The 27,779-nt window shown below is 42.6% G+C and overlaps 1 protein-coding gene and 1 non-coding gene across 2 annotated transcripts; both read right to left on the bottom strand.

Moving 5' to 3' along the window:
* Window positions 1–63: 63 nt before the first annotated feature.
* Window positions 64–27,779, bottom strand: GDI2 (GDP dissociation inhibitor 2). The gene is made up of 11 exons (XM_072955218.1): window positions 27,510–27,779; window positions 17,538–17,645; window positions 14,170–14,269; window positions 12,883–13,017; window positions 7,757–7,955; window positions 7,356–7,487; window positions 3,963–4,062; window positions 2,569–2,740; window positions 1,285–1,429; window positions 1,063–1,117; window positions 64–972 (listed from the first exon to the last, which is right to left on the bottom strand). Exons 1-11 carry the CDS (start codon window positions 27,552–27,554, stop codon window positions 826–828), a joined length of 1,338 nt encoding a protein of 445 aa, XP_072811319.1. The 5' UTR covers window positions 27,555–27,779; the 3' UTR covers window positions 64–825.
* Window positions 9,818–9,890, bottom strand: TRNAA-AGC (transfer RNA alanine (anticodon AGC)). The gene has a single exon. It is a non-coding gene; the product is annotated as a tRNA-Ala (tRNA).

Raw genomic sequence — 27,779 nt, 5'->3', positions numbered from 1 at the left:
CCGCGCCGGCACAGTACCTACAGCTCTGCCCCGCCAGGACACGACACACCGACACGAGGAAGCTGGTTTCCAGGGGGGCTTTATTTTGCAGTACAGACACCGCTGGAGTGGGGGCTCTGTCAAGTCAATACTGTGTCGCAGCTTGGTCCGTGGAAGAGGCCACACCTGGGATACCAAAGAAGCTTCTAGGTTTACCTGCTGTATGGTGGGTCTCTCCCTCTGCTCTCATCAATCTCACTAGGTTAAACACCGCACACAGGCTCCCTCCAAAATGACTCAGACGCTGGAGTTCGTTAGAATTTGAGGCCCACGTAAAGCAGAGTCGGGCCGTGCTGCCTGGGCACTGCCGTAATACTTGACAGACACGTAAGGGGACGGGCATGGTGGGGGATGCTGTCCCCAGTGATGGAGAAGTCAATTCCAGTCTTCCTCCTCCGCGTCTGGAGGACAGGTAGCAGGTGGCACGCGGTCCGCTCTGGAGCAGCAGAAGCAGTAATGGCAAAGGCTACACACTGATTAAAAGATACAAATGCCGTATCGAGTTCTCTGTATCAGTATCACAATGTTTTAAAACTGATCCTTCACTAGAAAAATCAAGCCAGTATAGGTTAAATTGGACAGAATGTGGGCACCTGCCAATTCTGCATAGCCACTCCATGAAAACAAGTTAATACATGATGTTAGGAAGGGGAGGAACATTTACTGGTACAGTGCTCTGCAATCTCAGTTCTGATCACAAAAGCAGGCCTTACAACACTGATCTCATACAATACACGTCATCTGCCAAAGTTTACGTCTGTCCTGATGGCGGCGGCTGCGCTGCTGCTAGTCCTCCCCGTAGATGTCGTTTTTCTTGCGCTTCATCTCCTCGAAGTCAAACTCGGACCCTGTCATCCTCTTGTAGATATCCTTGATGTCATCACAGGTTGTCTCGAAGTGAGTGGTCGCATCGTACGTGCGGGAAATAAAGATCTGAAAACGAAAATTACAAGACTTGAGGCCACTAAGGGACGACCCCAGTAAAGCCTGGTAATTAATTACCCTTTGCAGACGGCTACTCACCTGGCTTTCTGTCCCCAGATCTTTTGGTACAAGGAGGTCACTGATGCTAACGAATCTGGAGGGGGAGAGAATTAAGTCAGCAGGTGAGCTCCGTGCGCGCACACGCACGCGCACACACGGCGAGGCTGGCGGAGATGGCGGCTGCCTCCCCCGCTCCCGTGGGTGCGCCCCACTGCAGAGCCAGAGTCCGTCTCAGCTGAAGCAAACGAGCGCGTCACTCACTTCTGCTCTATCGGCTCCAAGAGCTCCAGGGCTGGTCTGATTTCCTTCTCGGGCTCCTTGGTCTCCACGGTCGTGCTGACGATGGCGATGTACTTGCCCTGCGCAGCCACGTTGTGTGCGGAGGAGATCATGCAGACGTAGATGTCTGAAACAAGCAAGGCCGCTCAGCACAGGGCCCGAAACTGCAGGCCCTGCGTGCGCTCGGGAAGGCCACCTTTCACCGAGGTGAGACCAACGGCTTGGAGAGACAGTGTCGTCTAAGCCTAACCTCTGTGCGGAGGAAGCAGGGCCCTAGACACAACAGGCAAATACCCAGCGACTTTCAGCCTTTTGGAGGTGAGGGGCGTACGCGGCAGTGAGCCCCTGGGCCTGGCAATGAGACTCCTCAGCTCTGCCACAGCTCACTGGGGGGCTCTTCCTCACTGAACCCTGTGTCTAGAAAGGTTCTGAATAGCTAAGAAAGGACTCATTTAACTACTGGTTTCTCATTGATTTAAACCATGTAAAACTGCAAACAGCATTAAGCTATTCTTGAGTTGGCGAACAAGCTCATCTAACAATTCACAGGTTCTACGTGTCTGCACAGCACAAAGTAGCGAGGTGATTTCCCACAGAGAAGATCCTTGCTGGGCTCCCTTTACCCTCCCGGGTCCAGAGGCCGCTTGGGAGCCCTTGATGGATGTTTAAGTCCCTCTGTCCTACTAATAATCTCCTGTGACTTCATTTCTTTCGTGGAGAAAATGAAACACAGACAGCTTCCACCAGCCATTAAAAGCCAGCAACCCCTTTTAAGTTGAACTTTGATGAATAAAAGATTTAGGGCTTCTAACTGAAAGGAAGACAGAAGCAGCTCCCGGGTGAAAACAGCCGGTTAAAGCAAACGGATTAGGAATTACGATTTTAGAGCTAAACCCTGACCTTAATCAGAGAAATCAAAGTCAAAGACAAGTATGAAGTAGACAAACGATGACGTAAAAGCAGTGCTGTCATCGGCTCCAAAAACACACCGAACAGGTAAATCAGGTCAGCACATCAGCACAGGCCCCCAGCGGCGTGGCGGTGGGCACCACCACACCACGGTGGGCGCGAGGCCAGGGGGGCCCGGCCGCCACGTCCACCCCCACGCGAGGACCTGGCGCCTCTGTGAGCTGGAAGAACCCATCACACTGTGTTTTCCAGTGTAAACTAGTTTCCTCACCATAACAGAGCAGATACGGGGGTAAAACACAAAGTGAATTATGTCTAACAAGCGTCCACAGGCGCCCGCTGCCCTTCAGCGCTCACCCGACTTGCGGTTGACCTGGTTCTGCGGGATGATGATCTGGCAGGAGTTGGCATCGCTGGTGTTCTTGATGGGGTGGCTAAGGATGCAGATCACTCTGATCACCTGGCCCACTTTCTCCACTCGGTCCTTCACGTAGCTGGGGTCACAGATGAGCTGCTTACAGCGAGCGATCTGCAACAAACATTCAAGATTGCGGCACTCGGGGTCAGTGACGCTTCTGTACACTGGCGCCACTGGTCCTTCAAATTCATGTTATCTTCGTGAAGTTAAGTGTTGGTGAATTACAGATTACAAATTCTCCTGGAACAAATCCTAAATCTTACTCAAGTATTAGGAAAAATGCGTTGCCTAGTGTTCAGAAGTGTAGGTTTTAGAACTGGGCAGACCAGGGTTCAAATCCTGGCTCTACCTAACCACAAAGGGATGTGGTTAGGATTAAACAAAACTGTGTTTAAGGACTGTCATTACATGTGAATACACTCAGTGAAAAGTGTAACTGTCCGTCAGTGGTACAAATATTACAAATGGACCATAATCATTCTCATTTTAAAACTATACTAAGTAAAACTTAAGTTGCAAGATAAATTATATGTTATTATATCACAGCCTTCCTCCTTCCATCAAAGGCTTGAAATGTCGTAAGAGGAAGTAGTTGTGTGAAGCAAAGAAGAATGGAATGAAACCTTGCAATAAAAAGGGCTCTGAGGCATCAGATTGACACGTTTACTCCTCTCTGGTAAACCTCTATCACGTGAATGCGGAAAGTACACGACAGTTACAGAAGACCTCCAACAACAATCAGGGTTCGGGGCCAAGCAGTGAGTGTGGACCGCACGGTCTGAACCCATGAAGACCGTTTCCATGAGGGGTGACAGTTCATGCAACGTGAACGGTCCAGTCTGCGCACCAACAGCATTGGCGCCACCTGAAAGCTTTCAAGAAAACACAGGCCCACCACAAACCTACCGAGTAGAAACGTGCACTTTAACAAAACTGACAATTTATGTTCAATTTAAATTTGAAACACGCTGTTCAAAACACCACCTGGCCACCTCCATGGCTAAACCCAAATAAAATGATAAATGTTAATAGTAATGATTATTAACATTATTTAATAATTTGTTAATAATCCTAAATAATAAAGTGGTCAATACTGGCCAAGCCTCATTCCCACCAACAGTGGTACAAATAAAGCTAAATTTAAATGAAACTTTGGGAGCCAGCACCTGTAATTACTCTGCGGTCATTGCGAACACCAAGCTACCATAAAGAAAACAGCATAGTTGAAACCTAGGACCAGCGTTCACAAGAAGTAAGTACTATCAGACAGTAAGGCTCTCTTAATAAGAGTATGACGTTTTTATGACGTTTTTATAAATTGCAAGCTGCTTACCTCTCCTTCAGACTTCACACCAACCACTTTTCCATTCTGCACAATGATTTCTTCGATCGGTTTATTCAGCATGTAGGTGCCCCCATAAATAGCACTCAGCCTAGAGAAGTATTCAAAGCGCAGTCAGTCGTTTATCATCGTTCCAGATCCTCAGGTCTTCTTGTCAGATCTAACCAGTTATAGCCAAGACGTATTGCGTTTCCTTCCAGAAGGCAGCGGTTTAGAAGTCATTAAAGCATCAATCATAAAACAGAACCATGAAATGATGTCTCACATTCACAGTTATGACTGTCAAAGTCCAAAAAACACTAACCAGCAACAGGAGAACTGCTTGTGTACATCTAACCCTCCTGCGTGCAAGCAGAGCTCTGAACAACAAGCCTATCAGGAGAGCAACTCAAACCAAGTAGGAACCAGAGAAGGGACTGGAAAGGGAGCAGCTGGGAGAGACCTTTACGTGGCGCGTACGGGTCTTCCCCTGAGGACTGCCACTCCAGGCCTCGTAACACGGGGCAGCTACAGCAGACGCAAAAACCTGCAGTCTCACTGATCTAAGCTGCCATAAAACAGAATTTGAGGTGTCAAAGTAGATTAAAATTGTGGGGGGAAATCTTCCAAAAGGAGGCGCGACCAAATCATAAAATCTCTTCAAACCCTTAACTAACTCCAGAAGTGCCTGTACACACGAGAGAGACTCCGAGGAATCCGGCACCAACAGCTGAGAGGCAGAAAAACCTGAGCAGCGACTTCGCTCCAGGCCACGTGGACAGATGGTTTGCAGTTTGAAACTGCCATGTCAGGGGAGCTTGGTAGATACCTCGGGCTTTCCAGTGAAACCCCAAAAGATCACACCTGACTGTGCTTCTTCATGAAGTCAGCCAGAAGGAGAAAGAAAAATACCATATGATATCACTCATATGTGGAAAAAAAGGTACACAGATGAACTCACCTACAAAAGAGAAACAGACTCACGGACATCGAGAACAAACTTATGGTTACGGGGGGGGGGTGGGGAGAGAGAAATCAGGAGCTGGAAATGTGCACCTCTTGGGGACTGCTGGAAATGTTAGCTGTCTTGATTGTGGTGGCCATTTCACAGGTGTATACGTCTATTAAAATTCGTCAAATTATACGTCTGAAATACATACAGTTCACTGTACAGGAATTATACCACAACAAAGCTATCTAAATAAACAAACAGAATAACCAAGTGACATTAAGGGTTAAAGACCTTAACGATCAAGCACAATGGTTATTTAATAAAATATGAAAAGAAAAAATGAAGTAACTATCAAACTCCTTCCCACAAAGCAAGCTGCACAGGCCCAGACAGCTTCACAGGGTGACTCCCTCACACAGTGAAGAAAAGTTTGTCTTCACAAACCCAGGAGACGGAGGAGGAGGCAACTATAAAGCTAACAGAACTAGCATGGGCAAGGTCACAGTGTATCAGGTCTGTATACAACAATCGACTGTAGTTCTGTATATAAGCAGCTGACAACTTAAATAAAAATGGAGCTTTCACTGATAGCATCAAAATAACAGAATCCTCACGAATAAATCTAACAAAGTAAGTGCTAGACGTCTGTGACAGAGGCTACAAAACACTGCTGAGCCAAAGGAAACCGCAAAACGTGGAGAGCGCACAGTCACGGGCTAGGAGACTGTTACCAATTCTTCCCCAAATTGCTGTAACTCAACCCCAACCAAAATCCCAGCAAACTTTTTCTTCTAGAAGTTGACAACCTGTTCTAAAATGTATGTAGAGGGGGAAGGTGCAGCTCAGTGGTAGCGTGCATGCTTAGCATGCATGAGGCCCTGGGTTCAGTCCCCAGTACTGCCACCAAAAAAATAAACCTAATTACCCCGCTGAAAAATAAAACAAAATAAATGTATGTAGAAATGCAAAAGACCTAGAATAGTTAAAGCAATTATGAAAAAGAACAAAGTTGGAGAATTTATATTCCCTAATTTCAAGAGTTACTGTAAAAACTAGAGTAATCAGGATGGTGTGGTAATGGAACAGGCAAAATAAATAGATCACTGGGACAAAACAGACCTGTATTTACGGCCAACTAATTTTCCACAAAGACACCGGGGCAACTGGAAAAGGACGTCTCTCCAACAAATGGTGCTGGAGCAACTGAGTATCAGTACAGAAACAAACGAACCTCGAGCCTCGCCTCACGCCCCAACAGCATCTCCAGATAAATCACAGGCTTAACACAAAGCTAAACCATAAAGCTTCTCAGAAAAAGAAGGAGGGTATCTTCGTGCTCTGGAAGCAGACAAAGCTTTCTTGGGACCCAAGAAGCACTAAACATTAAAAAAAAAACTTGATATATTATCAAAATTTAAAACGTCTGCTGATCAAAAGACAAGCCACAGAGCCACAGGCCGGAAGGAACATCTGTAACACTCATACTGACAGAAGACTTGCAGCCAGGGTACATCAAGATCGCCTACAAACCAAAACAACCCAGCCTTTTAAGATGTGCACAAGAAATGAGCCCTCACACCACAAAATTGTACAAATGGCCAACAAGCTCACAAAAAGGTGTGTCAATATTGGTCCTCAGGAAATGCAAATTAAAACATAATGAGATAGCATTTCACACACACCTGAGTGGTTAAAGTTAAAAGACTGACAACACTAAATGCTGACAGGGATCTGGAGTGACCAGGATTCTCACACGGCGCTGAGTGTGTGTAACGTGCTACAAGCGCTCTAGAAAGCTGCTGGGCAGCGAGTGCCAGGAAGCTGAACACACACCTGCCGATCAGCCCACAATTCCACTCCCGGATATGCACCCAAAAGAAATGACAATCGACGTCCATACACACTTCTCCACGGAGTTCACCGTGGCTTCATTCATAACACCCGGAAACTGAGAATGACTCAGATGTCCATCCACACGACAGTGTGGTATGTTCACATAATGCATATAACGCAACACTGCTCAGTGGTTTTAACGACCACCAGCATATGTATCAACACGGATGAATCTCAAAAGTACTGTTAGGCAAATGCCAGCCAGAAGTGAGGACATATCATTCCCCTTATAAAGACTTCAAAACCAGGCAGAGGTCATCTACCGTGACAGAAGTCACAAACGCAGCTGTGCGGGGGCTGGGGCCGGGAGGGACCTCCCGCAGCCAGGACAATGCTCTCCATCCTGACTGGAGTTTTGGTTACACGGGAATATATATTCATCCAACTCAACTTTTTCTGAAAACTGTCGATCCGTGATTTCATCAATAAAAATGAAAAGCATCCATCTTACTACTCAGACATTTGTCTCATCATTCACAACCGTATCTCACGCACTTCCACTGAAACTGAGGTTCAGGATCTGTGGGGTTCGGGGTCCCAGGCTGAATGTGGGCTCTCACCTTGCAAACCCTTGTGGCAGTTCTCCAAGGCCATAGAGTGGGTAAAGGTAGGGGCTTTTGCCATATCTCGCCAGAGACTCACTATAAAGTTTAATCCTGTTAATGGTTTCAACACACGGCTGATCTAAATAGCTGGATAAAAGAAAATAAATATTAGAAAAGGGCTTTGGTTTGCATTCTGATGTTCAATTTAAAGTCTCCTTAAGAAGGGATTTTTAAGAAGGGATTCAATACCCTCACATTTTACTTAAAAGGTTCTAACACTAAGTTGCAGCTAGAACTTCATCTTTAATAGTGTTATACAGATATACATTTGTTTGCTTAGCATTTCCACTTTGGGGAACTGGGAAATTCAGTGAGAATTCCGAGAAAAATAAAAATGTAAAACCCAGAAAACTTACTCATCAGTCCTGTAAAGCGCCAGGGCGTGGCCGGTAAAGTCTACAACGTCCTGGCCCAGGTCAAACTTCTTGTATACCTCTCGCATCACCGTCTTCTTAGGGTCGATGCCCTCGAAAGTTCTGGGGTCTTTCTCATCGAAGTTGGCAACAAACACCAAGAATTTCCTGAAGCGACGTTTTTCAAACAGCCCCATTAAGCCTAAAAAGGATTTTTCAAAAAGCACACACTCACAATAGGCCACTGAAGGAAAGAAAGTGTGAGAGGAAAGTTTAAGTAGCCCATGCTGTTATCTGAGGCTCCTCTAATGCAATGTGCAATTTAAAATACAGGGCTTTGGACAATGCCTTAAAATAAACTGACAAGTTTCATAACACTTTAAAATAAACTGTCACAATTATAACAGATCAGCTATTAAGTCTTCACTTTTACAATACAATTACAAATAATTAGTGATTAATTAAATGTAGAATGTTTAATTATCTCTCTTATTAGGAACAAGATAAATATGATTCTAAAAACTATTCTTCATGAAGGCATCTATCGGAGTGCTCTTTTGACAACTCTGGCCTGTACCACATCAATTGCCTAAAATTCTAAATGCTCTTCATTTTTTTCTTTTTCTGTATGCCAACACAGATTCTGGCATTTAATGGAAAAGCAGCTTAGATTCCAAGAACAAACTGACCTCGAAGAAATTTAGATGCTGGTCATGCTGCCACTCACTTTAACAAAGCCCGAGATAATCAGTACACTGCTTTGCACACGGAGACGACGACGAGGAGAAAGCTGTAAACCACCACATAGTGAACCTCAGCTCCTCCTACCAGCCAGTACTCACACCACCATGTACAGCTGGCAGAAAGACACAGCCAAAGGAGAAGAAAATTTTCTGGTTCCGTCGTCTTCCCCTTTCTTCAACTGCACAGCTACTTTAAAAACAACTACAGCTTTAAAAATAAACTCTTAACTGTTTCTTTTATATCTGTTGACAGTTTGATATTTTAAACATTACTTCCCCTAAGACTCTAGTTGAAATCAACAAAACTGAAAATTAACATGATCATGAAGAAGCTATTCACGCCAGCTGACTACATGTTTAAATTAATATTTATAACCTAGCATTAAAAACATGGACAGAATGCATACACAGTAAAGGCATAAGGTTAAAAAGAAATATTTTATTACTACACCCTACTTAAGACACAAGCTTAGTCGTCAGGGGAGGTAAGACACGAAAGGAAACCCACATCACCACTGCAGTGCACCAATACTCGGGGTCACACTCCGGTGGACCCCGCCTTTTGGACCCTAAAGCTGTTACCAACACTTAATTGTGGAGGTACCTCATGACTACTTCTAAAATAAAAATGACTATCGTGTTCTCAAATTCCCCACTGTTTCCTTTTTTCATCTCCCTCCCTCTGTAAGCCTCAAGCCTGCTGGGCCGCTCACACCCACAGCACCCAACACCGGCGCGCGCAGACCCTCCCACAGCAGAGGAGAGGCTCCCCACTGCTCGTCCACCCCTTTATGTCAGAACCGACAGCAGTGCAACTGCATCATCAGAGACCAGTGCTCATTCTGAAAAAGCTCTAACTCCAAGGGGTCAAATACTTCCTACCGTATTATTTTTGTGACAGCTACTTCTGTGTGACGATGCCTTCCCTGCTCATTCTGCGTAAAACTGGGGCCCCTCCCATACCCCATCCTTTCATCTCTGTGCAGTATTTCACCATCTCATATGCTTTTCCTTATTTATGTATTGCCTATCTCCCACTAATGGAAGAAAGCTCCAGAAAGGAAAGCATTTTGTTTACTTTTCTCATTCTGTTAAACCCTCCCTACCTCCAAACCCAGTAAGGGGACCTGGCACACAGGTGCTCAACAGTCAATCTACGTAATTGATGTCTGATGGGAGTGAATATAAAAGATGTTGACTAATATTACATTTATAATATACAAAGAAAATATAATCTAATTATGTGATAAGAGGATTAGAAAAAAACCTTTTCACAATTTAGTCCCAAGTCATGTCTTCGCTTCCTTTTTTTTTTTTTAAGTGGAGGTACTGGGGATTGAACCCAGGACCTTGTGCATGCTAAGCACATGCTCTACCACTGAGCTATACCCTCCCCCTTCACTTCATTTCAAATGGTATCACTTTCCTTCATTCATTTGCACAATGAGATTTGTTTACCAAGACACATACGTCCAGACTTTTAAAACATAAAAATGCTACAAAAAACAGAGTAGTTTCAATAAGAGAACAGAAAAAAAACCATTCCAATTAACTAACAGGTTTAAGATTTGATGATGGAATGAAAAATAAACAAAAAATGAGAGTAGAATCAGTGTTGCAGGAGAAGCACAAAGGCACGGCACACGACACGTGACTCCAGCGGTGGCCCTGAACGGCCTCAGCCAGGTGGCAGCCGGGTGCTGCAGCAGGCTCTTAGCTGCTGCCCCGACAAGCCCTCGGTGACCTCGCTCTGGGATGCAAGAGCTGCTCCAGACAGACGCCTCACAGCAGCGAGAGTGAGAACACACACGCTAACGTCTCAACGGAAGACACGAGACTTAGCTGGGCTGGTTTCAAAGCTATTCATGAAAACAGCTCAAACATTTCTGAACAGAGTATTTGTGATCAATGTTACTCTAGAGGTCAAGCATATTTCTCATTAATGTGACTAAAATAACATTTGACCAGTGAACAAGCATTTATTGGAATCTTGAGGCTTTAGCTGGCATCATGACCTACCACAAGAACCAACAGTATACATTCAGCTCTTTAAAGGAGCCAATTTAAACCAAGGCTACATTAATTGAAATATATTTTCCTAGGAAAGTAGAAGTCCCACTGACACTCAGTGGGCAGAAAGCACTTAAGAGTACCAGGTCTGGCTGTAATTCTATTTTATATATATATATATATCTTAGGAAGTCAGAATTTCCAAAGAAAAGCGGCCAAGAGACCTAGACGGCATATTATATGAAACACAATCACAGCAACTAGAAACACGTAGCAGAGACAAAAAAGAACTCACGGGTATGTGACAGCTGTTAAAATGTCTGAGAAGCTGTATTTATATTCTAGAAAGTTCAGTGGTTAAAAGTGAACCAGTCTGACCAGTCATGAGCTTGGCTGTCTGGGCTCTTCCTTCCCACCTGCACACCTCAGCTTCCCACCTGCAAACACGGATCACAGCACCGCATCTCAGAGGGCGGCAGCGAGGACCATGCAGAGCAGACAGCACACATAAAGCATTCGGACATACATGCCGGCACATGATGTTCAAAAACGTTAGCGACTGTCAAAACTATAAGATAATTTGTTCTTAATTATCTTCCTCCTGAATTTCCCACCATCCACACTTCTTATTCCATTCATTCATTCTGCCTAGAACTGTCATGCCTGCCATTCTGAGCTCAAAATCCTATCCTATCCACTTGCTGCTAAGGGAGTGATTGGTAAAAATTCATAAAACAGTACACTAAAACACATAAATCTCACTGTATGTAAATGCAACCTCAATAAATCTAACCTTAAAAAATACATACATTAAAATATTTGCTTGTTTTTGCAAAAAGGTCATAAGAAGGATAAACCAGAAACAAGTAAAAATGATCACCTATCAGGGCGGAAAAGAATGGAGTAGAAAAGATAAGAACAAGTATGTAAATGTATCTTTTGATATAATTTTGACTTTCAGGTCATGTAAATGTTTTACATACTTGAAAATATTAAATCAAAAATGGAAAAATAAAACTGTCAAAAGTCCTTCAATATTTATTAAATGAAGGTAGTTGAAGCTATTAATATAGAGAAGAGCTCAAAGAGAGAACAAAAGATTTAAATAAAAAACCACAAACTTTGTTCAAAAAAATTCTACTCAAACTCTTAAACTAGAATTATTTCTATGAAAACACTTTACTTATATTAGACTGACCGATAATGAACAAATGTAAAATGGTCTCTAACCCGTGATGTCACCATTGACTCTCCTCCGTTCAGTCAGGAGCCATTCCTTCCTCCCCTCACCCAGCTATCACTCCCAACCTGGCCACGATTCTGAGTGGTATTTTTTACTTTCTGGCTGTAGTGTCTTTCAACATTTTATGCCCAATATTTTCTCCCCTAATTGCAAGACGTAAATAATGGAGATGGAGGAACTGCAAAAATAATTCGTATTAGGCTTTTAGGTGAGCAATCTTTTCTACTCTAAATACCAAAATAATTACTGGAGAATTTATTGGTACTCTTCCCAATGTAAACCTTTCCCTCCTCTAAACTCAAAGAGCACTTACTATGTAAAACTCTTCTACCCTTTAGTTGTACACATTTTATTCCTCCTGGAACTGCGCTGCACGGCGTCTGAAACTCCTTCAAGGATGGAAGGTCTTTTCTAGGTGTGCTGCTGTTTCAAAGAGCTCAGACAATATTAACCAGGACTCTTTGGTGAGCTAGTAAAGGGCATAATTTGGGGCAGAAAATAAAATCACTCCACGCTCACTGGGAATTCCTAGACACACAGACGCTGGAGAATGGCAGCATCCTGGAGAGAGGCCGCACTTCACCAGCACACAGCTCCTCCCCGTCCTGGCGGCCCCGGAGCCGGCGTGGTTCGTGGAGAAGCGCAGGGGCCCCGAGCACCCCACCAGGTTCCAGTACCGCCCCGCTCCCTGCGTTAGTCCCAGGCCCGAGCAAACTCATCTGTACAACAGAACCCCTGCCCCACAGAGGGCTTCACACGTCAAGTAAGAGAGCAGGTGTGACGCGGCTCCCACATCGCCTAGCATGGAGGAAACACTCCAAAACCGATGGTTCTTGTGAACCATTACTATGGACAGACAAAGCGCCATGAGATCGGGAGGCTGGGATTCACCGGCAACAAGCCCCCGGTGTAAACCCTCTCCTGGCTCCAGAGGGCAGAATTCTGAACTTCCTGCTTACTGATGCAGTCTCCACCGCTAGGACGCGGTCTGGCACGTGACAGACACCCAGTAAGTCTTCACTGACTGGAAGAGTGGGTGGCTGGCTGACACCGGGGACCTTAAATTTTATCTCTAAAATCCCTTTCCATTATACAATCTCAATATTCTGCGAAAATAAAATAAAGTTACTTACTAGATGCCAGGGCTTCTGCTTCAGTGGAAGGAACCTTGTAGATTTTTCCTCCCTTATAGACAAAACTCCCTTCAGTCACTTTGAAATCCAGATAGCGAGTGACCTCTGTAAAAAGCAGCATCTTAACCAGCTGACCTGTAAGAGTCACATCATTCAAACTGTGAATTACATCTTACTGCCTTCAAAAATGAGCAGAAATAGAAGTACATTTACTAATACTAACAGCTTTCCAGTATTTTCTTAACACTGTCCAGGAACTCCTACAAAACTCTCCAAGGCCGTATTTTAAGTAGGACAATCAAGGTGCACACCTACTGCTCAGCACAGTTAGATCCTTTTTTAATGTTACGACTTCAAGGTTAATAACCCTATCAAACTGCTTTTGTAGAAGTTATACAGTAATTATGAGGGGTATGAGGCTTAGAATTGCAATACTATTGCAAACGGGTTTGGGTTTCTTTAAAGTTCCTGTCATATTTTAAAGAGGGGCAACTGATAGGCAAAATCCTACAGTAGTTGGTGCTCTTGAGTTTCTAATTTATTTAAATTTATTAAAATGGCCAATAATTTTGGATTGAGAAAAAGCTAGGCTAAACTAAAGAAATTTTGGTATGCTAAAAACAGTAAACTTCTTAGAGAAACCAAATTATGTTAAAGCTCATTTGCAAGGAAAAACATACTACGACAATCAAGAAAAAATTATTTCTTGAGAACAAGATGAAGAGAGTTTTATGCATTCAGGCGTTTCAGTACCTCGTATATTAATTCATCCATAAACCAGTGAAAAATAGAGACCCATGTGTAAGAATTAAATATATAATGAAAATTTTCTAATCAAAGTGGAAAAGATAAATGGTGTTGAAAAACAATTATTTTGAAAAAGTAAATTCCTATCTCTACTTCTCAGACAGGTAAAAAACCAAACTTACTTACATGGAAAAACAGAAGAATTTATGTATAAGGTGAAAAAAATGAAACTATAACACCATTAAAAGAAAATACTGTTTTTATAACCTTGAGGTAGAGAAAATTTTAAGCATATCCTTCCAAATCAAAACCAGTGAAAGGAAGGTCGACCAATACAACCGCATGAAAGGCTTCTGTCCCCACTTCCCTCCATTCTTCACTGACTGCGGACACCTCTGCGGACCTCTTACTCACCATACTGCCGCCATTCAACAAGATCCACTTCCACACACCCGAACTGAGACTCTCTGTCACGAGCCAGTTTCTACTTTTAAGTCAGACTCAATGTACTGTCATTAAGTTTAAGGGAGCACTCTTTACCGTTAGCCATAAGGAACTTGGGAATTAAGTCGACATTCCAGTCTCTTCCTCTCCCCATTGACGCTGGTGGCGCTCCAGGTATCTTAAATCTTTTGTATAACTAAAACCAAAGCAAAATTTAATTTTCATTATACTATGCAACTATTTTTTTGATGAAGTGGTTTTGGTAGAACAAAATATCACCAATGTGAGGTAGAGAATAACAAGTTCATTTCATTTTTAGTCAGAATATTTAGCAAAGTCCCAATACACTTGTAAGTCAGATGTATGACTAAGCTCGTGGATGCGGAAATAAATACTGCAGAGGTGGCGTGTGCTTTCTTACTAGTGGAAAAGCAAGAGCACAGACAGTGAGATACGACTTCTGCAGATACACCCCTTAGTATTTGTAGAAATCATTTAAACTCATTCTCTCCTGAATAAAAAGCTAACAAAAGCTTAATTTTGCTTCTATAATTATGCAGGGAGTTGAAAATAAATTTTAGATTCTTCAAATCAGAAAAACAACAACTAAAATTAGTGCCAGTTAACAAAAACAGACACAGCTCAATGAACAGGACAGAAAGCCCAGAAACAAACCCACGCACTTGTGGGCAGTTAACCCACAACCAAGGAGGCAAGAACACATAACGGAGAAGAGACGGTCTCTTCAACAAGTGGTGCTGGGAAAACTGGACAGCTACCTGCAAAAGGATGAGAACAGAACATTCTCTAACACCATATACAGAAATAAACTCGAAATGGACTAAAGACCGGATACTATAAAACTTCTAGAGGAAAACAAAGGCAAAACACTTTGCCAGAAACCACAGGAATATTTTTTTTGGATCCATCTCCCACAGTAATGGAAATAAAAGAAAAATAAACAAATGGGACCTAAAAGCTTTTGCACAGCAAAGGAAACCATAAACAAAAGGACAAACTACAGAACAGGAGAAAATATTTGCAAATGATGCAACCAACAAGGGATTAATTTCCAAAAGATACAAATAGCTTAATGTCCAAAAAAACCCAATCAAAAAATGGGCAGGAGACCTAAACAGACATCTCTCCAAAGAAGACATACAGATGGCCAATAAGCACATGAAAAGATGCTCAGCGTTGCTAAGTATTAGGGGAATGCAAATCAGAATAATAGTGAGGTGTGACCTCACACCAGTCAGAACGGCCATGATTAAACAGTCTACGAATAACAACTGCTGGAGAGGGTGTGGAGAAAAGGGTACCTTCCTACACTTTTGGTGTTAATGTAAACTGGTGCAGCCACTGTGGAGAAGAGTATAAAGGTTCCTTATAAAACTTAAAGTTATCCTATGATCCAGCAATCCCACTCCTGGGCATATATCCCGAGAAAATTCTAACTTGAAAAGATACATGCACCCCAGTGTTCACAGATGCACTATATACAACAGCCAAGACATGGAAGCATCCTAAATGTCCATCGACAGATGACTGGATAAAGAAGACGTGGTGTGTATGTACACACACACACACACAGGAATGTTACTCAACCATAAAAAAGAATTCAGTAAGACCATTTTCAGCAACATGGATGGACCTAGAGATTATCATATTAGGTGAACTCAGAGAAAGACAAATATCAAAATTTTATCACTTATATGTGGAATCTTAAAAAAAATGATACAAATGAACTTATTTACAAAACAGAAATACACTCACAGCCACAGAACACTATGGTTACCTAACAGGGAGAGGTGGAGGGAGGGATAAATTAGAAGTTTAGCATTAACATATATAATATATAAAACAGACAAACAAGGACCTATTATATAATACTAGGAAGTATATTCAATATCTTAAAACAAGTTATAATGGCAAAAATCCAAAAAAGTATATACATATGTATGTATAACTGAATCACTTTGCTGTACACCTGAAACTAACATAACATTGTAAATCAACTATACTTCAATAAAAAATCAAATCAAGTAAGTTCCAGTTAATTTATAACTTACATGAGTTTGAAGCTCTAGATAAAAAAGCTTGCAGCTTAAAATTTTAGAATACTCATTCAAACTCATGAATTCTATTGCCAAGGTGGAACAGACTATATTTACTCAAAAACCTCAAGTTCTTGACTACGTTAAAAAAGAAAGCATACAGCTTGCTCCTCTTACTGACGAGGAGCTAATACATAAATGCACTCGGTGAGGGAGGAATGGTGCCAGCACATCGCTCCACAGATGATTTAGGGTGACAAGCTGGGGGGCCATCACTTTAACCAGGTCAGACCGAGCGCCGTGCCCAGCGAAGCTACAGCCAGCAGCACGGTGTGAGGCAGCATGAAGTGCCCAGCAGTGCCGTCTATAAATCCGCCCAGACCTCCCAAAAGAAAGGAAGTGGAGATGTTCGCAGATTAAGAGAATAAAGGGAAACAACACGAAAGGCAATGCTTAAACTAACTTAAATAAACGAAACAAAACAAACCACTGCCACACAGCAGTATCTGGCGTTCTTGGGATACTGGGGAGTCTGAATAGGGTCTGGATATTAGGGTTAATTTTCTTACTTGTGAAATGGTATTAAAATTACGTAGGAAAACACTGTTCTTAGCAGGGGAATGAACTATTTAGGTCAAGTATCATGTCTGTTATTTTCAACGGACATGAAGACAGATAGACATGGAACAAAAAAAAATCCACTGATACTGTTCTTTCCTGGTATTCTTCTTTCCATACATATTGTCCTGTACGCCTAAATATAGAAAAAAAAACCTTTTTGATATAAACGTTAAGTTAACTTAAGTCACTATTTAAAAAGTAACTGATATCTATCTCCCAGAAGGCACAGTACAGCTCAGATTCATGCACATGATGCTGAACAAACGTCAGAGAAGCGAATGTGCCTGGTAAAACATACTCTGGAAATGCCTCACGTGCCCATGTTCTTTGAAAAGGCAGGAAGCAGGGAGGCTACCAAAAGGAACTAAGTTTTGCAGTCTTAACCTGGGCTCACAGCCCATCCCTGTGATCTTACCCCCACAGACTACTCTGTCCTCTGAAAAATAGGAGAAAATCTCTGAGTGACAGGGAAGGTAACTGAGACCGCGTGGAAAGCACTGGCATGTGCCTGGGGCAAGTTAGTCTGCATCATAAGGTACCCTCTATGCACCCTGCCCAGCGTACACTCTACGAACTTCGAGAGAGAGCAGACAACTGCGCCAGACAGCTACAGACGCCACCGTTTAAATTTCTAAAAGCCCCAAACGAGGAGCTCCTGAAAACTACGATGCTACAGATCATCTATTTAATAAAACAAAATGAAAACCATCTATAAAAAGTAAAGTTGAGATTCACAAGTAAAAGACTCAAAGGATAAAAGGCACATTAACTTATTCTAACACTTACATCTTCCAGCGGCGTTATAGATGCACTTTCTCCTCCGTAATATGGGTTTCTATCCATGTGAAGAACTTTCTTTCCATTCACCGACATTATCCCCGACAGGATACATTCCTACAGGGAAAGCACAAGTATCTTCAAAGAAAGTGCTACAGCTATTTCAAACAGATACATAATTAAAACACACACACACACACACACACAAAGGCCTGTCATTAAGCATTCTTTTGGTAATTAATTCTTATGCAATATATGACATAATTGTAAAGACAAAGCCCTAAAGGAACCAGGGTTCAGAGTGGTCTGTGGTTCCCAAAGTTAAAACTATCTTCATAGTAACACTAAGACATTATTTACTTTTTTCAGTGATGGTGCAAGATCCATGGTGGATAAAACAAATGAAGGCAGAGGCTCTAATCGCACCAGTCATTATATTCTTCACCACCAAGCACTCACAGTTTGAAAAAACAGGCCAATTTCACTTAAGATTGTCCTTGATGAAGCATTAAAAACCACCTCTGTTAAACATACACCCTTGAACACTCATCTTTTACGTATCCTGTGTAGCAAAATGGGACGTAACACAAGGCAACTCTGGCTCAAGAAAAGCCTTTCGTGCAACTGATCCGTAAGCTAAACTAGCTACTTTTTTCATGGATCATCATTTTTACTTGAAAAAAGAACTGACTGACAAACTGTGATTACTCAGGCTTCGGTATTTGGCAGTTTCCCAAAACTGAATGTCAATGAAAACAACAGACAGTATTTGCTGCCAAAAATGAAAAGTCAAAATTCTGAATGAAAATTTGTATTTTGGAAAACTTACATCCAACACCACAGGCATGTCAGATCCCCAATACTTAAAGGACTTTTCAGACATCAGTGATGATACTAACAGATCTGAGTTTCTGATATTGCATAATGAAATGTGTCACCAGTTCAGAAGCTCTGCGTTACTAAACCAGTACTTTCCAAGTGACCAATGATGTTACAAAATCATGCGGGGGACGGGGAGAGAGGAATTCAAAGTGCAAGCTAGATTAATGGATTTTAATATAACAAAATATGAATTGTTCACTGATGTGCACATACTGCAATTAATTTTTTAAAAAACTCGCCACTAGTGTTTCGGTGTAAAACAGTATCTACAACAATCTGAAAGGCTATAAAATACACCTTTTTCCAACTACGCATCTGTGCAAAAGCCTTATTTTCTTCATATACTTAGCTGAGACAAAACTCACGAAGACTGAACACAGAAGTAGATGAGAACCCAGCTATCTCTTAAACCAGACATTAGAGCGGTGTGTAGTAAATGAAAAATGATGATATTCTCACAAGCTTTTTTATCTTGGAAAACAGCTATGCTTCATAAAATTGCTACACGTGTTAACACATAATGGATTTATCACTGTTATCTTTAGGTGAATTAATAAAAACTATTTTTTAATTTCTCAGCATTAACTTCTAATAGGATAAGTATTGACAGATATCCTTCTAAACAAAAGCTCTTCAGGGTCCTCAATTTTTAAGACTAAACAGATCCTGAGACCAGGGGGGTTGAAAACTGGAGCCCTAAAGGAAGCATCCAGGATAACTGTTAATACAACTGACAATCAACAGAGGGTTGTAAATGAGCACCCTCCGCAGAAAGAGGAAAAGGCATGGACATACTAAGACAGACCAAATCAAGACAGAAAAACTCAAGGAAGAATCCAATTAATGGATCAATGAAAAGAAACACAGAGATGGGATACACATTCACTCAAAGCCACTACAACCAGAATTTAGGCGATAAAAGCTTTAATTTTTTTTCCTTTGGCTTAAACAACAAATATTTATTTCTCATAGTTCTGGAGGCTGAGACTTTTTTTCTTTTTCTTTTTTTAAAAAGACTAAGGAAATACCCTATACCTTTATAAATCCTAATGCTTCTCGAATTTATCCAAAAGACTCCAGACAACAGAACAATCTCACTACCCTAGAAGCCTGACTCTGAGAAACTTATTTTCAAAAATTCATACATATTTCAAACTTTCCATAATATACCTACTTATTTTAATATTTTTAAATGTTTTAAATTAGTTACTATCAGGTTCAAATTTTATTCTGGGAGGGTGCATGATTTTCTTTTTTTTCCCCTAAGTTTTTGTGGAGGGAGGGATAATTAAGTTTATTTTTAGAGGTGGTTCTGGGGATAGAACCCTGGACCTTGTGCATGCTAAGCATGCCCTCTACCACTTGAGCTATACCCTCTCCTCGTCATTTCTTATGTAGATCAAGAATCAAAACATTATGAGCACTCCAGAAGGCCGCCCCCAGGTCATAACCCCTTGCCAGCCCAAGCCAGTTCATGACTTTGAAGAGCGAAGGCTTCGTCTACGTGGTTTTGAACTCTGAATACTGGAATCATGTAGTATATACTTTTTGTACACATCTTTTAGTGTGTTTGTGGTCAAAATTTACTTGCTTACTATATGGCAGGGATCCCCGAAGTACAGGAGCCAAACCCAGTCCACAGGCTCTATCTGTACATCAAGTTTTACTGGTCAACACTCATGCCCATTCCTTACATGCTGGCTGTTTTTACTGTACCACAGCGGAACTGCAGTTGTGATAAAGACCACATGGCCTGAGAAACCTACAATCTGACTATCCTGACTTTTACAGGTTTGCCTAACCCTAACCCTACCAGCGGTGGGTATCAAAGAGTGCTTCCTGATTTGTATCACCTGTGAACTTGTTAGAAATGTAACTTCTAAGCAGGGTCTGAAACTTCACTTTGCATCCACATCACTCGGGCAGCTCGTTAAAACAGACTGCGGGGTCCCACCTCCAGAGCTTCTGAGCCTGGGGTGGAGCCTGAGAATTTGCGTGTCTCACCAGTTCCCAGGCGATGCTAATGCTGCTGGTCCAGGACCAGTCTCAAGAACCACAACTGGAGAGGCCCTGCGCAGCCTTCACTGAACACCTGGGGATCATGTTACACTGCAGACTGATTCAGTGTGTCTAACCTGCTGCACTGGCAGGTAATGTCCTCAGGTGTCCACAGAAGCAGGTGCTCCATGGACCACACCCTGGGTAACAAAGCGACAGGGGAGTCTGCTCAGGGAATGCTCCACACAGACATACCACAAACGGTTTATCCGCTCTATGACTGACGCACACTGGGATAGTGTCCAGTTTCTGGCTGTTACAAATAATGCTCTGTACACATTCTCAGTGTGTCTTTCACACACGCACTTGTTGGTTACACATCAAGGAGCACACAGTATGATCAACCTCAGCACATACTGCCAACAAGCTTTCCACCATGCCTGCACCAGTTTACACTTTGTCAGCAGCGTATGAAAGTTCCTGTTGTTTCAATTCCATGCCCAACACTTGTGTTCTTAGTTTTTTAATTTTAGTCAGTCTAGTTGTGATGTGGTTTAATTCACATCTCCTGATAACTAATGAGGCTGAGCAGTTTTTTTTATAATTTACTGGTAACAATGGTATCTTCCTTTGGTAAGTGCCTATTCACATTATTTGTCCACTTTTAAAATGGGCTCTCTGTCTTTTTCTTACTGCTATGTAGAAGTTCCTTATATATTCTGGATATATAAAGCCCTTTATTGGTTTTATGCATTGCAAATATCTTCTTCCATTCCATGCCCAGCCTTTCATTTCTTCATAAGGTCTTGATAAACAGAACTGAAGGTATTTTAACTGTAAAAATCAACTCTAACATTACCAAAATCAAATCACTTGTTTAAAAAAAAATCTAAAGAAGCACTAACATACACGGCTCAATATATGATATGAAAGTAGAATAATATTTACAATCTCAAAAATAGATTATGACACAAACAGACGAAGACCAAATAGTCACACTTCCAGCCGTCAAAAGTAGACTTCACAGTTCAACTTTCAGAAGCAAAATCACAGCAAGAAACTCTGCGTGTTGCACAGCTCTATACACAACTTCACACCCACTGCGAATAAGCATGACCCACTCACTGGGCCTAAAGCAGTGGCTCTAAAGCAAGCACTGAAGGCCAAGGCCTAATAAAGGACGCAATAATATAAAGATTCACCAGAGTCCAAAGAGCTGATATTGAAGGTATCACTTGGAGCAAAAAAGACAAAAGCCAGTTAAAACTCTGCAGGTTCACGGATTCTTCTGAACCCATCTCTGAAAGACTGCTCTTACACTGCCAAGAGAATAAAATACATAGTATCACACAGGCAAGACCTTAAATTTTACTTTACAACATGGGATGAAGCCACTAATTCACTGATGAAACTTATCAATCATACCTGAGTACAAGGTGTCCATCGATACTAAAACTTGAGTATCTTTCCAAATTAACTCAAAACTAAAATCTACTATGACCTGCTGAATACAGGATAAACAAGCAAAGCAAGTCAAACTCAGAAAAAACTCTAAATGAAGCTCCTTTTTTCACACAAGAAAACCTGGACCATCCACCGCATGTCAAGAACACTGATAACTTGTACTAGAAAACATACATAAATGAGTATTAGCCAACATATTAGTTTCAAATAAATCCAAGAGATGACAGTGCTCCACAATGAATTTTGAATCATCCACAACCAACCTGAGCAGAGTAAGAATATGGAGACTTACATCCAAAATAACTAAAACTACAAAACCATCTTCAGAATCCAAGTCTTTATGATAATGGCATCTGACACCCAGCTAGGACACCCATGTTGTCCTACATGAAGAGGTAAACAGATTAAACCAAATGTTTAAAGTTCAGCAAAGTTCTAGTCTGTGTGGATGTGGGTGTGGAGATGGTCAGGAAGGACCGAATCAGTGATATTGAGGCTCACTTCCCTTCAGCACCTACACAGAGCCCTGGGGGTGCAATGATCAGAGTAACTAACTGATAAGGAAAGCACCTACACACATTAGGCGAGGTACCTCTCACGTACTGAAGCAGCCTGAATGGTGCTCCTATACATGAATTGTGATGGATCTAAGTAGAGCTTCAGAGGCCAGCGGTACTAAGTGGTATTCTAGTGCCCTGAAAAGGGAAGGCCCAGCCCCTTTCCTACTTAGAGAGCAGCTTAGGCTTGGAAGAAAACAGAGCCAGAGTACATTGATATTCTGATGTAACTTCCAAGGGACCAAACCATTAACACTCTAAATCCTACGGCATTTTAAAGTTCTGTTATGATTTAAAAAACAAAACAGAAAGTAAATACACACAAAAATGTGATTAGGAAAACAAGGCACCTAATAAGTGATGTTAAAGAAAAGTGCCTTTTGAAAGTTGCTTGTCTAGAAATACAAGGAAAATGTATTAATTAGAAAAACTTTAAATCAGTTAATCTCAGTGTTATGTCTCACAGCAGTAACAGAATGCAAACGAATGTGAGTTTTCAGCAGTGTAAGTGTTTCTTTAAATGTTCCTGCCCCTCTAACGCAGCTCATTAAAAAAGCTGTCAGAAAGATAACTTTTCTTGAAATCTGGCTCTAATTACATCTTTCCCGCTCAAAATCCGCTCTCGTTGCCTAGAAGTTAAAACCCATGTTTCTCAGCCTAGTATCTCGAACATTCTTGGTGATTTACCTTCTTTCCAACCCTGTTTCCACTGTACCTCTTCACACCTTCTGTCTCAGGAAAAACAAACTCCCTGTTCCCTACACATATCCTCTCCTCAGTACTGACCTACACTGCTCCGTCTGCCCAGAAAATCAGGCTCCTCCTCCCGTTCCAAACTTGGTTTTCTTGAGCTATAGCTGACGTACAGCACTGTAAAGGTGTGCAGCGCGTGATCTGACTCACACATGTCATGAAACAACTACCACAGTAGGTTCAGTGAGCATCCATCATCTCGTAAAGATACAACATTAGAGAAATAGAGAAAAACATTTTCCCTCTTAGGATTTACTCTCGTAACAACTTTCATTCATAACGTACAGCAGTTACCTTTATCATGTTGTATATTACATCCCTAGTACTTATTTACCTTGTAGCTTGAAGTTTGTACCTTTTGACTACCTTCATCTAATTCCCCCTCCCCCACTCTATTTATCAGCATTTTTAACAACCAGCTTAAATACTTCCGTATTTCGGAAGGGTCTCCTGATTACCCTGTCTGAATTCCCACCTGTGTGTCTCTCATGACACTTAGCACCTTTCTCATACTAACTTATTACAGTCATCCCCACAGGAGAAGCAGCTGCTTAAAGACAGGTGTGTTTGCCCTTTTATTGCCCATAATCGAGCAAAACAGTCACAGGGAGCTGAAAGTGAGGAAGCCACTACTCCAGGAAGCCTTTAATCAGGTCCTGTGAGAGGGGACGTAAAGGTGATCGCAGAACATGTACGTGAGCCAAACATTTACCCCGTGGTCTTTCAAACCAAATGTCTCACCACCACCTCTAGACGCTGAAATATATCTGATTTTACTTCCATTGTATTGGGCCAGTATGCTTAAGGCTGATTTAAAATACAAACTGCCCACGTGGTATTTAAACTTTCCAAAAATAAGACATTTGCATGGATACTGGTCCTATGATCACTGCTGCAGTGGACAGAAAGTCCTTGTCCACAGAACTCTAACAGTAATGGCAAGGATTTCCAACGAGCAAATATAAAGGGCAATTTAAGATTTTTAAATTAGGTACAAAAACTCCTCTTTGAAATCACAAAATTTTAATAAAGAGAAAGGAGGAAAAGCATGTCTGGGATGTACAATGTTTTAAACATATAATGCTGAATGTAATCTGGTTAAATATCACTGAAGTGTCCTTTTCTATTCGTAACTCCTTACGAGAATTACCACAGAGGAAAACAAAATACCGCTGGGACGCAGAGCTGCGGAGCTGGTTACCCTTATTTTATACACTATTTCTAAGATTCATGAATTTACTGCCAAGCCCAAAGTCACTCAGAAACAGCAAATTAGATGTTCGGAAGCTGCCTGTCATCGCCAGCCTAACCATCAAAATAAGCAAAAAGGAACAAATGAAAAGCAGACTGTAGAACTAACTAATAAAAAAGCAGTCTGAGAGGACTCAGTAAGGAGGCCAAAGTTTCTACAAAGCCCACCAGGTCTCAATGGCTTCATTATGTGACAGCACGCACACAATCATCAATCCTCCTGATGCGAAATCTTAGTTATTAAGTCCGTTAATGACGGTCCTTAATTTGTTAGATAAGCTGTGATACCATTTGGAAAGACCTTCATCTAAAAGCTGTGGTTCTTTAAGGGGATAACCCTCAATTCCTTAAAAAATTCAATTACACGGAATATTCCATTTCTCCTGGACAGAATGAAGATTCTGCTCTGGTTTATACCAAATCGTTTTAGGTCTTCTTTGTTAAGGTACTATCGCTATTTGTGGGCTAATATGACCTTATTTAGCCATAACAACTGATATAAAACAATGACAACACTAGGCAACACAGAAACTCCAACACTTCCTTACACTTTATTTTAAAAGTAACAAGTTACTGGCACTCCAAGTGCTTGACATACAGGCATCATGTAATATTTGGTACCCATAACTGATAACATATGCCTGTTTTTATATTCTTAAACCTCAGGCACTAAATATTTACAAATCAAAAATTAAGAAAATTAAATGGTATGTTTACACCAAATACTCAAAATTAATTCTAACTTGAGGGTTTTTAACTTTGGTATCCTCTTCACTTAAGTAATCAAAATCCCTGTATGACTAAAACTGAAGGTACGAAATTTATCATTACCAAAGTCATCCCATCACCAGTCCTCCTGTCTACAAAAGTAATAATGTGACTGCTCTGAATTGATACAATTCTCAGAGTATCTTGTAAAAAACAATCTAGGAAGCCTCACAGGATTAAAGTTACCACAGCTATAAAATGACAGAACTTGGTCTGATTTCTAGTTAAATACACATCTACCACTCATCAAAAAGGTCACGATTAACCCAAATGAAGATTTAAATAAAGGGCATTATCTTAACTCAGTTGTTGTACAGTTAAGACTGTGCCATCTTTGATACAAAGTGATGCCTCTGAACCAGGAGTGTGGAAACTTGCATGAGGATGGATTTGCACTCGTTTGTCTGTTTAACTGACCTAATCGAGAGCAAATCTGAAAGACCAGCAGTAACCGTAGAAAAACAGTGCAACTAACCGGCTCTTACACGCTGGCAGCAAGGGCACCCATTCCAGTGGGCAAAGTCCACCGCAAACTACTAAGCTCAGCTCAGAATCGCAATTAAGCACTTCAAAAATTAAAAAAAAAAACTGCAGTGGATAGGCCTATCCTGCTAGGCATCCAACAGTCTTCAAACTCACCACCAAAAAAGAAATTTAACCCAATACCTCCCAGTCCAAATGACTACATAGCTTTCTAGAGAGCAACCTCATCCACCTGGTGCTACGTCCTAGCCAGTCCCATATCTGCTTCCGGACCGGCCAACATGAGCATGCAGAAGTGGGCATCATCCAACAGTCACCACAAGTCCCTCTTAACACACAAATGACAGGTCAGAGAAGTGCCACTCTAGTTCCTAACAACCTTTTCCTCAGAAATCAGCCAAATGCAAGTTCGAAGGTTCTCTCTTGTCCAGAGAAATCTAAACTAGTCACTTGGGAGTGTTATCTGAAAAAAAAAAAACTAGTTTGATCCCGAGAGATAATACAACGCATTTCAACAAATTTGTAGCAGGTTTACATTAAATGACTCAGGACTCTGAGGTCAGTTTATACGGGATACACAAGATCTAAATCAGTGGTCATCTTTTTAAAATTAAGCAACCCAAAGTCAAAATTCCAAATTTCAAAAAAAACTTTGATAACGGAAATGATCCTCTCTTCAAATGGAAATTCTTTCGCAAGATGACTAGTCTTCGTTTTCTTTGAAATGCACAAAGAGGGGAGAGTATAGCTCAGTGGCAGAGTGCATGCCTGGCATGCATGAGGTCCTGAGTTCAATCCCCAGTATCTCCATTAAAATAAATAAACCTAATTACTTCCCCCCAACAAAAAATAAAAGCGCAAAGAGAAGTAAAACACCTGCCTGCATTATTGGCAGAATATTATCTGAAGTTCTCTAAACAGACAGATAGCTAGGAGAGCAAATGTAGCATGGTATTAGGAACACCATGCATTCGCATCACGACTGTTCTCTGTACTTTGTTACCCATTCATCTTCTAGCTCCCTGAAGAAGGTATATATAGCAGAAGAGAGCCTGGCCTCTAGCAACCCATTACTAATCCATTTCTCAGGGGGAAGGCGTCCAGGGGAGATAAGGGAGGCAAGGTCGGAACCAACAAAAAGCAAAAGATGGCAAAGGTCAGGTGAGAAGCATTAGACAGGCACATTCTGAGAACACTCACTTCCAAATCAAGCTGTTCAAGGGGGATGGGAGGGTGGTTAAAAGGAACGGACAATGCCTCTCACCTGGAGGGGGGAAGGGGAAAGAAAACTAATTTTCTCCAAAAACGCGAGTTCACCGAACTCGAACAATTCACCAGATTGTGACTACCCAGTGACCTGCCACCCAGACTAGCGGCGGCGGTGGGAGGCCAAGCAGGAAATCGCCCGGCGATCGGCTCCCACCCTCCCCCACTGCGCCGGGTGCCTTTCCGCTTCCAGTCGCGCGAGGCCGGGACCCGGCCGGGAGGTGCGGCCGCAGCCCCGGCCGCCTCCTCCGTCGTCCTGCGGCGGAGCGGAGCTCTCTTCTCCGCCCACTTACGCGTGGCCGCCACGACCCTCCCCGGCACCTGCCGGACCGGGCGCCCCATCTCCCGGAGCCGCCTGCGCGTCCGGACGCGCCGGCCCGCCCGCCCTCCCCGCGCGGCCGCCAGCCCCAGCCCGCAAGGCCCCGCCGCAGGCGCGGCCCGAAACGGCGACGCAGGCCGGAAGGCCCGCCGGGAGGACCTCCGAGGCGCCGCGCGGCCCGGGAGGGTGCGGGGGGCCGGGCTGGCAGACGCGCCGGCCGCCCCCCGGGCCCGGACTCACCGTCAGGCCGGTGCCTAGCACAATCACGTCGTACTCCTCATTCATGGCGGGGCCGGGCGCGGACGGAAGCCCAGAGAAAGGACAAGGCGCAGCACTCCAGGGGTCGGGGGCTAGGCGGCGACCCTGACGGGGCGGGGGGAGCGCTCAGGCCGGGCCGGGCCGAGGGACAAGAGAGGCGGGAGCGGAGGGAAGACGGAGCTGGAGTGGAGGGAGCCAGCCGCCACCTCAGACGGGAAGAGAAGAGCGGGGCGGGGACGGGAGGGAGGGCAG

Source organism: Vicugna pacos, chromosome 35, assembly GCF_048564905.1.
Source record: "Vicugna pacos chromosome 35, VicPac4, whole genome shotgun sequence".
Taxonomy (NCBI): domain Eukaryota; kingdom Metazoa; phylum Chordata; class Mammalia; order Artiodactyla; family Camelidae; genus Vicugna; species Vicugna pacos.
Note: the sequence above shows the minus strand (reverse complement) of the source record. Positions and strands in the feature narration are given on the sequence as shown.

Coding starts and splice junctions, on each gene's coding strand:
- GDI2 (XM_072955218.1), bottom strand. CDS start 27,554: ATGAATGAGGAGTACGACGTGATTGTGCTAGGCACCGGCCTGACG. Junction 1,430..2,568: donor CCAGGTCAACCGCAAGTCGG/GTGAGCGCTGAA, acceptor TGCTTGTTTCAG/ACATCTACGTCTGCATGATC. Junction 973..1,062: donor ATCTGGGGACAGAAAGCCAG/GTGAGTAGCCGT, acceptor TTTCGTTTTCAG/ATCTTTATTTCCCGCACGTA.